Here is a 13,776-nt window from a genome sequence, read left to right on the forward strand (position 1 = left end):
TGAGATACACTGTCCCACCCTTCAGGCCATGCATGACATAAAAGGCCTTCACTGCTCCCTTTTAATCTGAAAAAGAAGATACCTTTTTTGTCTGTCAGACCCAAATAGAAATAAATAATTCATCAGTTTTTCAAGCATCTTCAATTATTTTTTTTAATTTTTGTTATCCAGACATATTAGCGATTTTTCAGAAATTCATAATTAGCCTTTATGTTATAATAGGTGCTAAACGTGTTTTTTGCTTTATATCTATATTGTTTTTCAACTTGTGTTACAAAACATTTTCTGATTTAAAAACCTAAGAAATGAAAGAGTTGTAACATAGAGTAAGTTTCTAAATAAATAAGCCTTGTTCGGATCAAAACCTGGAATTGACAACCCTGTCTTATCAGTAATGCATTGACTGAAATATTGAGTATCTTCTACCCTGCGTGAATCTGCTAATATAATATTACAAAAATGGTGTTGAATCAAAGTCATATATTTATGTGCACTCCAATTTAAATGTATGTAAGACAGTGGCATGCAAAGTATGGATAGTGTCTAGGAGCCTAGTTATAACCTAGAAGCAATAGATGGGTTTGGAAGAAACCATGTATCACTCCTAATCTGGCTTTTACATTCTCTGGACAGAACTTCAATGGGCCTTTTTTTAAATAATTGTGACAAAAAAACAAACCTTTTTTTAAAGATAGGCCAGCAAGTAAAATCTACTGAGAAATCTTGGCACAGCTCTGCCCAAGTGGCTAATTAAATTTTCATTTTAAATTTTCTGTAAATGTTTTGAGCACATAATATTCTTTATTAAAGATACAAGGCAAAATATTTTTAATTAGTACAGAGACCCTGGATGTTGGTATTCTAGTCTTTTAGATTATCACAGTAACAGTAAGCACAATTTTGTATTTTGTGATTGTTTTCACTGTCTCTGTGTAAGTAGAATGGCAGAAGCACAGCTTTTTCCTTTATTTGGCCTTCTGCACTTCATTAAAATATTCTGCTTCACTACACTGGAGTTAGCTTTCACTGTGGATAGGGAGAAAAAAACAGAGTTGAATTTGGGGTATATATTTCTTAAAAAACACTTTCAGCACCTTGAATTTCAGCCCTTCTGGTTTGTTGCATTGGAACTGATAAAAGGAAACAAATACAAAAATGGCATAAAAGGACTTCCAAGTAGATAACTGTTGAAAAACTATGGTTAACCATGAGTTGGACACCAGGGAGCATCATCTTTGCTTTTTTCTCACGTAAAGATTTTAATTTGAACAAGAGCATGAACAAAATTAGTTTTGTGGTTTTAAACTAGTCCAAACTAAACCAAGTTGTTGATCGTACTTATGCATACTTATGGGGCTTTTAATATAACCAATAAACAGTAGTAAAACACCCGCATTATAAAAGAAAAAATATGTTTGGGGTAGTGTTTGGAGTGCACAAAAAAAACACCTGAAAAACATCAGACTTCACCACTTTTGCAGTGGAGCTTTAAAAGCACAGTATAATATTCCAATATAGTCGGAACGTTAGCACAGTGGTAAACGTTGCCGTCTCAAAGCACAGGGGCCCTGGGTTCAATTCCTGGGCTGATATGTGCATGGAGTTTGTATATTCTCTCGTTCTTGTGGGTTTCCTCCAGGTGCTCTGGTTTCCTCCCACAGTCCAAAGATACAGTATACTGGTAGGTGAATTGACTTGTAAAAAAATTGGCCCTGGTGTGAGTGTGTGTGTTTGTGTTTGTGTGCCTTGCAATGGACCGGTGTCCCAACCAGGATTCATCCTGCCTTGTGCCCATTGCTTGCCAGGATAGGCTTTGGCTTCCCTGCAACCCTAAAATGGAAGCAGCTGTTAGAAAATGGATGGATGGATATTTTACAATGCAAAATATTTATTCTAAATGTCTAAACTACCAGAAGAATATGCCATTGATCAGATGGAAGTCTGGTTTACAAAGGATTATATGCTTTCAACTAGTACTTGCCAGCCATTTAAAGAGAGGAAACAAATAATACGAAGTGAAAATGAATCTAAGAGGCTTACAAAAAAATGGCAAATGAAAAAATGAGCAGGCACATTACTAGACAGCTAAACTCATAATACTGTTTGTATTGCGATATTATACACCTGTTCATTAGAAGAAAGTCATTTGTCCTGGTGAAGGTTCACTTTAACTCTGAATCCAACCTAGAAGCATACAGTAGGTGAACTGTGAGCACATGATTCCTCTTGCCCCCCATAGCATGTCCTTCCTTTGCACGGCACATCAGGATATTAGCATGAAGGAAAGGGAAAATGTTTCTACAGTTCATGGCAGTGGTGCTGTTATAACATTGGTTTTTCATGGTAAACAGTATTTAGTGTAAAAACATAAGCCTAGTACCAGGTACAGTATATACTTCTGCAAGTACAAAACCAAGCTTTTGTAAAAAAATAAGTTTTCAGCATACCTTTGACTTTCATAAAATCACCAAAATTGATTTTCATTGCAATATATTATAATATATTTTAGTAATAGGTGTTTTGTGTGTTCTTTCAAATCTAAATGTTTAAATGTCTATCGTGACGGAAATCGAGATTGTGTTAAACATCAGAATACTTTATCGTAATGGACAAAACTTAAGTAAAAGCATCTGATTTCTTGCACAGATGCAAGATATGACAAGGGACAGGGGATTGGTTTCACTTCATACTTTCCAGTTTTCTTGTTTTAGCTCTGGGTCACATCATAAGTAAAACAAGCCTGGAAGTCTGATCTAGTGTTTGAGTTCCTGTGGTCAGTACAACTGAATTTCATTAGCTGTGAATATCAGCATTGTTGTGCTCTAGCAAAGTTAAAAGACATGCAGAGTATTGAGATGAGTATTAGCTATTGGTCTTTGTACAACACTCGAAATGTTCATTCTGGGGCTAAAACTCCTTTAAAAATGATTTCATAGCAATTCATACAAAACATGGGATATCCATTCTATTCAAGTGTGCAATTGACTGCCGCTCATAAAAGCAATAACATTGCAATAACATTGCCATCATTTTTCCCTTTTCTTCTAGTTTGTGGGGATATTCATGGGCAGTTCTTTGACTTAATGAAGCTCTTCGAGGTGGGAGGCTCTCCAGCCAGCACACGTTATCTTTTTTTAGGGGATTATGTGGACAGAGGATATTTCAGTATTGAAGTAAGTTTTTTTTTACTTTTTTAAAAAAGTCTTGAACCCCAACATGCACTATGAATTTTCATTATTTAAAGTATATAGGCCTTGTCTGGTTCAGTGAAGTTTAGGTACAGAGTTAAAAATGTTGTTAGGAAATTTACTTTCTAAAAAGAGATGAACCACTTTTGAATGGTTGGTTCTTTGAAGTGATTCAGTCATTCCTCTTCAATATACAATTTGACTATTAAGTTAAGCATTCCCTCATTACCTAAGAGACTATCAAAAATAGCAATTGTGACTATTTTATTGCAGTTTTGTTTGGCTTTGATTTTAATAACAATATTTCCTTTAAAAATGTTTAATCTGACTATAAATGTTTAATCTTAAGAACTATACTACAGAATTATCTCATCATAGTCAGTTATTCAAAGCACTTGAACTTTGTCTCCTTAAAAGTTATTTATTTAATATTGTTTTTTTTTTCTTGTTTGTTGATTTATTAACATTTTTGTAATCACTGCATGAAAATATGCCAAACTTTTGGATTTTGACAGATGTGTAAAACTTAAAATGAATACAAGTGTGAACAAGTAGCTGCTTTCCTGGTTAATTACCTTTTCATAACTGTCTTTGTCTTTTTCCTTTCAGTGTGTGCTGTACTTATGGGCCTTAAAAATTCTTTATCCCAAAACACTGTTTTTGCTTCGTGGGAACCATGAATGTAGACATTTAACAGAGTATTTCACATTTAAGCAAGAATGTAAGTATCATTTAGAATTAATTGGAGCACATTTCAAGTAGGTGGGGATCTAGGTAATATCCAGTCTGTCTTGGCCCGATACTAAAATTAGCTTGCCCCTCAAAAATATAAAACATAATCATATTAAAAACAATGTAATATATCTTTGTTAAACTATAGGTCTGCATGATTATAATGGTCAAATAAAAAATGAAAATAATTTTGGAAAACAGAGCAGCAGTTTACTTTAAGGTAAAAATAGAACTTTTATGTAGAATATTTTTTTTAAGTTGTAAAAGACTGTCACAAGCCTTTTACTTTACAAAATACTGTAACATTGTGTTACGACCCCACGTGTCTAGGGGTAAAGGGGTGTAACATTTAGGATAATTTTTGGATGCAGGTAGGTTCTGATGAGGGACTAGGAAGTGTGACAACAAGTGTTGGTGCAAAAGTGATTTATTTTTATTTATTTTAAGGTGAATAGGTGACTGGTACGTAATATAAGACACAATAACACACAGGGAGAGGGAACAAGAGCGGAGCCAAAGAAAAAATAACAAACAAAATGGAGCTGGCTAAGAAAGTGAGGGAAAGCTGACCTAACTACAAAAGAAAACCCGAAACAAGTCTTCAAACGCCCTAGCTAACCTTCACTGACTACCCAAAACCATACGAGACAAACAGCACTTACCCGTCCTAAACTAGTGTTACTAATACAGAGATCAACTACTTGTGCAGAATGTACCCAACAACCTAAACTAACCCTATACACAAAAGTTCATATAAATACACTAGTGAACTAGGAATACAAATAAGGGAAAACATGAGTAGACAATGGGAACAGGGTACAAAAGAACACAGAGGTTGATATAACACGTTAGGGCAAGGTAATGGCAAAATAAATGATAAATACAACCAAACAAAAGTACGAGAAAAACACAAACCAACAAAGGCTGAAGCTATACGAAAACACACACAAACTAAACTGAAGCTGAGCCAAGGGGGACCAAAGTCAAACGAAAGGCCCCTTCATTCAGTAAACGTCTAACTTATAAAGTAAATAAGCTGCACTCTGATTGGCTGAGAAGCTGATTGATGATGACATCACAGGGAAACAATGATGTAATGATGGACCAATGGGGGAGGGAGAACAATCAAGGTCAGGAAGTGTGGAACATAGCAACAAAACACACATGGACCACACACTGGGACGTAACACATTGTATAAATTATATTCACTATAGAGTTTTATGTTGCATAGTGCAAATACAGTATGCATCCATTTTTTATTTCATGGGGCATGTACTTCTCCAATTGTATTTGTATTCCAATTCGTATTACAACCAACAGCATTCCACCAGTATTGAGACCAGATATTCTGTATTGTTTCTTTCTGAGGAGGTGTTTTGTCATATCAACATCATTACACCCAGGTAGTACTCATTACATAGTATTGAGCATCTTAAAATCCATCAACATTTTTATTGACCATTTTAGTTCACTTAGCATTCTCATTCCAGTTTTCAAAACAAACCACCAGCAGGTTAGATTGCTCATTTGTATTTTTTTCTTAATCTGAAATTGCTTGAAATTCTACTTTCAGTCTCATGCTTCCTGTGATGTTCCAAGTAATGTTATATTAAATATATTTTTAATACTGACATAAAAGTTATAGAATTTTTTGCTCTGTAGTAAATGGTATATAGTATGTCTAATTGTAAAAAGATTGTTTAATTTACCAAATACATTCCATTAGAATTCAAAAATCATTTTAGAGATAACAAATTGTTTATTGCTCTATAATACCATATATTTGCAATGCTAATATGTTTCTGTTAACATTGACATCTTCCTTTAATTTAAATATGATCCCTTCCTCCTAATGCTTTTCCAATAGTATTAGCTATGTGACCCTGTTTACTCTGTGTCAGAAATGTCAGAGGTTAGTGATTTGTGATTGGAATCTACAGTCAAGAATGGAAAAAATCATGTACTTGTTCATCTCCCAAGGTTAGAATTATGCAAATTTCAACATCAATGTCTTGAAATTGTCAGATCAGAACTTGTAATTTTAGGGATATCTGATGTGTATTGTAATGGTTGTTACCATTCCCATTTGTGAATTATAGTGCGCCACAGGAACAAACTCCAAAGGAACCATAAATAAATAACCATATCAATCAGTTAATCAGGAAGGTCATATACACTTACAAAGGTTATAAACAAGCCATTTGTCTAACCTTGTTGTCTTGGCTATTATGGTTTGCTGAAGGATCTCATCAGACTACTGCTTGGAGTATCCTAGTGGATCAGTTTCTACAACACACTGCAGTTTTCTAGTTTACTTAAACACCAACAGCTTGCTGTCTAAAGACATGGTACTTGTTTAAGGTTCCAAATGCGCTTACTACATGTACAGTTTAATAGAGCCTTCTTTAGCAACACAAATGAACATAAGACTAGAGGAGAGTAAGTGATGCAAGGATCGCAAGCAGCCATTTGTTGGAAGAAGCCAAGGTATTAATTCGACAGCATGGGTAATTGGCTTGTTCTAGACTCCTACAACCTCTTTTCTAAAATATGCCTCCTTCTCTATGTTTTATATATATTTCTCTGTAGTTTCCGCTTATATGCTCTTAAGTCAGGTGGGTTCACTGTGTCAATGCATTTGAGAATTTTGAAAATTTCTGTCAGGGGGCTTCATAGTTATCTATGTTCAAGACTAAAAAGAGTAAGTTCTTTTAGCCTGTCAGGTTAACTCATGAGTTTTTCAGTTACAGAAATTGAATTTTCCATCCCATGTCTCTTCTGAAATATACTGATGTGTATAACTCAGAATTATGAAATACCACAACACTTTAATGCAAGACAATACGAATGTTGTCTTTACATTAGTCATACTTTGAAAAACAATTGGATGAACACACATTCTAACATAGGGATTTATGAGCAACTACTTATTGAATTCGGATCTGCTTCATGAAGCATCTGAACTTCTCATTTAAGAGGATGTACTTTTATATTGTGAAGTTCAAATGTATAAAAAAGCCTTAATTCTTGTGTGTTAATCCTTGTTTGCTAACATTTTAAACAAATAAATAGTAAATATCAGCTAATAATAAAGGCAAACCACATTTGTAGTTTAAGGTGGAATTTGATGTTTTGTCTATTCCTTAAATTGTTTGTGTTGTTGTGCCCTATTTCTCAAAAGGTAAAATTAAGTATTCAGAGAGAGTATACGACTCATGTATGGATGCCTTTGACTGCCTTCCCTTGGCTGCCCTGATGAACCAGCAGTTTCTCTGTGTACATGGAGGCTTGTCTCCTGAAATCAATACTCTAGACGACATCAGAAAAGTAAGTATACACCCTTTAGCATTTCTACCATGTCCTAATACTAATTTTGCTATTACAGTATCAATGCCTTATATAACCATGGGTGCAGATACATGTACAGATGCAGCCATTCAAAATGGGTGGGGTATTTCGCGGTAAACCCCGGTGGGCGTGTCGCATCAAAACGCAGTATCACGCGGTATGCCGGAAAGTATCCGGAATCACCTTGTAAAACCACCAGGAGGAGCCAATAAAGCTTAACCTCTCATGTACAGCATTTGAGCTTTTAAATTTAAACTGTGTATTACAGCATGTTAATCATCAGTAATTAAAAAGTTGGTATATTTTATGAAAGCAAGATTGCTCAGTTGGACAAAAGTACACAACCTACCTTTATCAGAAATATTTATGCATCAAAGCCTTTACCGAAGATATTACTAATAGTATTAATAATGAATGACTTTGGACAAGCTGTAAACTCAAAGTATTACGCTGGTCCACATTCTTTCTAACTGTCATTTTAAATGATTTTTTATGATTTGATTATATTTGTGTACTGCGACAGGGCTGTGTAGGGCTGTTTCGCCTACTGGTCTACATGCCTGATTACTAACCTACAGGTTGTGTGTTCAAATCCAGCTGGCGCCGCGACTTTTCTTTTAACAAACATTTCTTTGAAAAAATAGAATAGCAATATTATGGACAATTAATTGACTTTTATATTTCTAAATATCACAACATGATTGAATTTAAGTCATTTTTGATAACAATGAATAGTCACCTTCTTCCCTTCTGACAACGGTCCCTGCTTCTGCTTCCTGCTTCTATTGTGTGTGTGTGGGGGGGGATCCCTTTAGATCTTCCTTCAGATTTAAAAGGTTATTGATCATATCTTCGGTGTCGCATTTCACCAGTGCAGCTGATCTTTTGCTGCCTGGGTCAACTATCACAAAGCTTTAGAGAACTTAACATTTCTATTATTAACAAATTGTAAATACGACGTTTACATTGGCATTATTAAATTTTCACATGGGTGTATGGAGGATTGTCAGCTGTCACTGACAGTAGACCCCCCCTCTTAGGCTGCGCACACGCTCTTTTAAATTTTTATAGAGAAATGGAGGCTGTACAGTATGTGTTACAATATAAACATTTATATTGATTTAAATCGCGTTTTGATTTAAATCGCAAACGCATGTTTAATTATATGTGTTTTTTTAATCATAATCAGACAAATGCAAAGAGCAGGAATTCGATTTCTGTAATTAATGCAGATCAGTAAATCAATGAACAAAACAATTATTGCGCCCGGCTCCTCAATGGGCTTTGACGTGCTAATGCGTTGGTTTCACAGTCCGGGTGTTGCAAGCCTCTAATGTCTCCCGACTTCGAAGAGAGAGGTGAAACAGCCCTACACAGCCCTGTCGCAGTACACGAATATAATTATATCTTATTAATTTCTTTAGATACGCGATTCTTTTAATACAGTCTTTGGTGTGCTCTTGAGGATCCTTGTGATATTTTGAGGTCTGGTTGAATGATAAGTGTCGCAGTTTAAATAATTTTCGTAGTTAGAAATTATGAAACGCACTGTTAAAAGCAAGGGAGTTTTTATGTCCGTTACAGTAAAAGAAAATGCCTGACAAAGTAGGGCTTGGACAGATTCCAAGTGCATTTTTGCAATTTACGTTGCATTGTGCATTGTGCTGCTGTAATACAGTTTAAAATAATTAAAAGTCTAAGCAGTATCAGCTTTATTTATGGGTTGCAATTTAAAAAAAGTCAAAAACCGCACTCAAACTGCAATTTAGAGCTTTCTGGCAAGAGGAGACACCCAAATTAATAATGTAACATGTCACTGTTTGTGCATGAATAAGGTTATACTGCTATTTCCTTAGATACGCGATTCAAAAAAAAATTTTTTTTGAATCCCCGGCGGAACCGGGCATCCATAAGAATCAAGTAATATGTTTATACCATGCTGAAAAAAAGAAGAAAGAAAACACATCCCATAAGAATCAGCGCTTTTATATAGCGCCTTTAAAGGTGGCTTCTCAAAACGCTTTACAGGATAAAAACAACAATAACAACAACAACAATATTGTATTTCATTGCACTTTGACAGATCGTCCTTAAATCAGTTGTTGACTCTTCTCTCTTTACTACTTGTATGGAGTGACTGAGCTCCGCTCTGTACCACACAATGATCCCCCCAGAGTCTCTGCCCCGAGTGATTTGGGGTTTTTTGACAGAGGGCAAAAAACTCTCTCTCTCGCTCGCCCCCCCCCCCCCCCCCCTTCATTCAATTCAATTCAGTTCAAGGTGCTTTATTGGCATGACCGATGGGTACAATCAGTGTTGCCAAAGCAAATGAAAGTAATGATATTTACATTAAACAAAACAAAAAATAGAAGTAAAAATAAATCTACAGACATATTACAGACATTTACAACAAAGACATATTATAAAATATTGACATATACTGTAGGCGGCTGGAGCATTATTGGGAGACAGACTCACTGTTCTTCAGGCTGTGACAGGAGATCACATACTGGGCTGCCAGTTCAACTGAGTTCCCTCCTCCCTCTCCCAGTAGGATTGGGACCTGTTGTGATTCTGGCAGGTGTGGGAACTCTGGGATTAGATTTCTGAATTTAGGGAAGAATGTTTCTCTAATCCCAGAGTATCTGTCACAGTGCAGTAGGAAGTGCACCTCTGTCTCTATTTCTCCCCGCTGGCAGTGGGAGCACAGCCTGTCCCCTCTGGGCAGCCAGGTCTGCCTGTGTCGCCCAGTTTCTATGGCTAGGCTGTGGTCACTGAGCCTGTACTTCGTCAGGGTCTGTTTCTGTTCCCTCCCCCCTGTGTATTGTCTCTTTAGGGCGAGAGAGAGAGAGAGAGAGAGAGTGAGAGAGAGAGAGAGTTTTTTGCCCTCTGTCAAAAAACCCCCAATCACACCTTGCTAATACATTTGCGGTCTTTTCAAAGTATGTGCTGTCCCTTGACAAAACAAGGCTCGCCAGATAATGTGAATCGAAACCTGTTTTTCTAGCTTTTAAAGTCGTGCGATGTGTAACCAGGAACACATCATTATATCTTACATATGAAAAATACATAATATAGCTCCCAAACAAACGCAAACGTGTTTTTAATAAAATGCTTTTATTCACTCATAATCTGACAATTTCAGGAAGACTAAGGAAGGACTAAGGAAATTGTCATCTGTTGTTGAAGCTCTGTGAGCTCGGTGACTTTGAGACCACTTGTTATCCCAAGTTGTCTGAATCGCCACAATTCAAATAGAGAAAAAAAAGCTGACTGACAAGATTTAAGATGTGGCTGTCAATGTTGGATTAAAAAAAACACGTTGCCCGACGTTAGTTGCATTGCTTGAAAAATAATTTTATTTCGAGAGACTGGATAAGTAATTCAAGTGTTTTTTTAACTTCCTGAAAAACAAGTAATAATTTAACAATATGTGCAAAAGTTTTATGATATGTCGCTGTCGTGAATGTCTGTGGAGTGTATCTTATTTGCCTGTCCTGGCTGTGCTCTCTCGCTTGCCCTCCCCCCCCTCTCTCTCTCAATTCAATTCAATTCAAGGTGCTTTATTAGCATGACAGATGGGTACAATCAGTGTTGGGTATTTACTTTGTAATCTGTGGTCCTTTTAACTGTTTTTACATCTACTGTATTGCTTTGAGATGCCACTTTTAAAGGTGATATATAAAATCAAGGCTTTAACTTGCTTTAACTCCGCAAGTCTGAGTTCTTGTGTCCGTCCTATCCGAACCCGAAAGTATTACAATATGTATCTTTATAGCAGGTGGTGTACAGCTTTTTAGTATAGATTACACTTTTCTAAAATGTATTTAAAAAATAAAAATGATTACAATCTAATCTTTCCACGTTTGATCCCAAGATCCCAAGAAAAATAAATCTAAACGGGGAGAAAGCTATGCTGAAAGTTTATTAAGATATTTAGAAGACAAAGATATCAATTTATGTTGCATTTGTCTGATTGTGAATCAAAAAACACATATATTTAAACACGCGTTTGCGATTTAAATCAATATAAATGTTTATATTGTAATGCGTAGGTGACTATTCATTGTTATTAAAATGACTTAAATTCGATCATGTTGTGATATTTAGAAATATAAATTTGTTTGGTGCGAGTGAAGTTTTATTTAATCTCTGACCCAGGGAAAAGTTTTATTTTTTCAAAGAAATGTTTGTTAAAAAAAAAAGTCATGGCTGGAGTCGAACACCCAATGTGTGATGTGTGAGTCGGGAAGCTAACCCACAACACCACTGGCAAGGTCACATGAGGAGTGTTGAAAAAGCCCTACAGAAACATTATCAACAGACAATGTACAGTGTGTACTATTCTTGTGTTGTGGTACATGAATATAATTATATCGTTATTAATTTCTTTAGATACGTGATTCCATATTATATATCCTTTTAATCAAATTCTAAAAGTATGCTTGTTGACTCCCGTATCACGTTAGTTAAAGACTTCGCTGCTTAAAATGTTTAGGGAGAAATGGAATACTGGTGTGTATTTTTTCTTTAAAGTACCGAGACCAGCCATATACTGTATGTTTATGTTCCAAAATTAATATCGTTTATGGCCTTCACACGCATTACAGTATGCTCCTCTTCTTTTTATGCTCAGCTACTAAGATTTTCCTTCAGTGGTAAAATTCCATATAAATATTCAATACTAAAACGGGCACAGTAAAGACATTTAAATCTTTCTACGACCGACCAACGGACCACGAGTGCCCCTGTCGGTCAACCAATCACGTACCGCGGTATTTTGCGTCATCGCGCGTCACGATGCGCGAGGCCGTAGCCAATTACCTCCGGTCTGTGCCGCGCACTTTGAATGGCTGCATCTGTAGGTCCCCAGGTTAAACTAATTAGATGACAGTAGTGTTTGTCAGAAGAGCAGTTTATCTGTTTAATTAAAAACAGTGCCCATAAACTTCAAATCATTATGTTTTCAATATAGGCTTAAAACATAAGATATCGCTGAAGGACGTTTTACAGTATCCACTTACCTTTTGTGTTTTTAACAAGGCTGACTGCTAGTTTCTGCTGCACATTGAATGCAAAGGCCACAGGAACCGTTTGTGATTCACAGATTCATAAGTGAAAATTTAGAGGCTTGTGAAAATCTTCTGAGCAAAAGATTCTGACTAGTACAGTTGTTGCTTGTTTAATCATTGTCCTAAAATGACTTTTTAAATCTGTTTTAAAATACATGCCTTTTGACCTTTGCATTTTGATTCGCCTCTTTCAACCTCAATCCATTGAAATAAATAAATTGGAAGCAAGACAACAAGAGTTTAGGCTGTGCTAATTAAAGGCCATAAATAGGCTGTTTTTACATGTCCAAGAATTTTAATTTAATAAAGAGGAATTTTATTTTGGAATAAAGATACAACAAGTACATTTTTAGATCCATAGAAATTTACCGTAGACCTAGTTGTGTTTATATGGGTTTTGTAATTAATTTGACCAATATTATTTCCCTCTATCTACATTGAGTTGGAAGCTGTATACTGATTGCCGAATCACAAGTATTTCTCTTTTCCTTTTTTTCTGATAATTTGCATTGTCTGGAATTTGATTTCCCTTCTCTGAGCTTGTACTTGTGCATGTGCCACAGTGAGCATTTGGTTGACATATATTGACCTGTGGAGATCCTCCTGGCAGAACATTCCTTCAAATGTACAGTATGTGCCTTCCAGGCCCGGTCAGCATTTTCAGTTTTTGAATTTAGAAAATTTTGGTTTAGATCATGTAATTCCAGGAAACAGTGACACTATTATATTGACATTTGAGATTGAGGGTAGAGACTTCGGAGTAGCAGTGACTATTTGGAATGAGAAGTTGTGTCCTATGGGACTGCAGTGTTAGACAGGAAAGACTGTGCTTTGTGTTTATTGAGCTGAAAGCAGTGCTCTTTTTTAGTTGTCTATTTGGTTTATAAACATCTTCATTCTGATGCTTTCATTTTGAAGTTGTTTGTTTTTTATCATTGTCAAATGTAATTTTGAACTAAAAGAATTTAGGATTTTAAAATCGAGTGAATGGCACCAGAGGTTCTGCTAACAAAGCCAACTGCAGCTGTGATTAGGGGAAGGGGAAGACTGTGTTGAAGTGGTTAATTTTATTTGATCTTTTTACAGTAATGATAAAATTGGAGCTATGATATGCGCTGAGTGGAATGTCACACTGTTTTTCTTGCATCTGTGGGGAAATTAAATGACATGCAGAAAGGGTTGGCTGTAGGTACTTAGTGGAAAGTAATTTGACTGCTGCTTTAATAGTCGCTCTTAATGGCAATTATGTAAAAAAAACAGTGCGATACCTCAGCTCTTTATTGGATGTTGGCAGCATTGCATAACAGCAAGTCAAGCTGAGTCGTGATGTACTGTACAAGAGTGTCTGGAATTGTTGCACATCCCTGATAAAACAGTGGTCTTAGCTTTCTACACTGGTGCATTGCTATAATTCTATACTGCATTATGTGTTGTG

At 35.9% G+C, this 13,776-nt stretch overlaps 1 protein-coding gene across 2 annotated transcripts in view; it reads left to right on the plus strand.

Moving 5' to 3' along the window:
* Positions 1-13,776, plus strand: part of LOC148840988 (protein phosphatase 3 catalytic subunit alpha) — a 173,421-nt gene that overhangs the window by 115,786 nt on the left and 43,859 nt on the right. For both annotated transcript variants that reach the window (XM_088907368.1, XM_088907445.1), the window contains exons 3-5: positions 3,049-3,173; positions 3,798-3,909; positions 7,103-7,248. In XM_088907368.1, coding sequence (XP_088763494.1) covers positions 3,049-3,173; positions 3,798-3,909; positions 7,103-7,248 — 383 coding nt within the window. The remainder of the gene's footprint in view (positions 1-3,048; positions 3,174-3,797; positions 3,910-7,102; positions 7,249-13,776) is intronic.

This window comes from Atractosteus spatula, chromosome 1 (assembly GCF_055471065.1).
Source record: "Atractosteus spatula isolate fAtrSpa1 chromosome 1, fAtrSpa1.hap1, whole genome shotgun sequence".
In the NCBI taxonomy this organism is placed as follows: Eukaryota; Metazoa; Chordata; class Actinopteri; order Semionotiformes; family Lepisosteidae; genus Atractosteus; species Atractosteus spatula.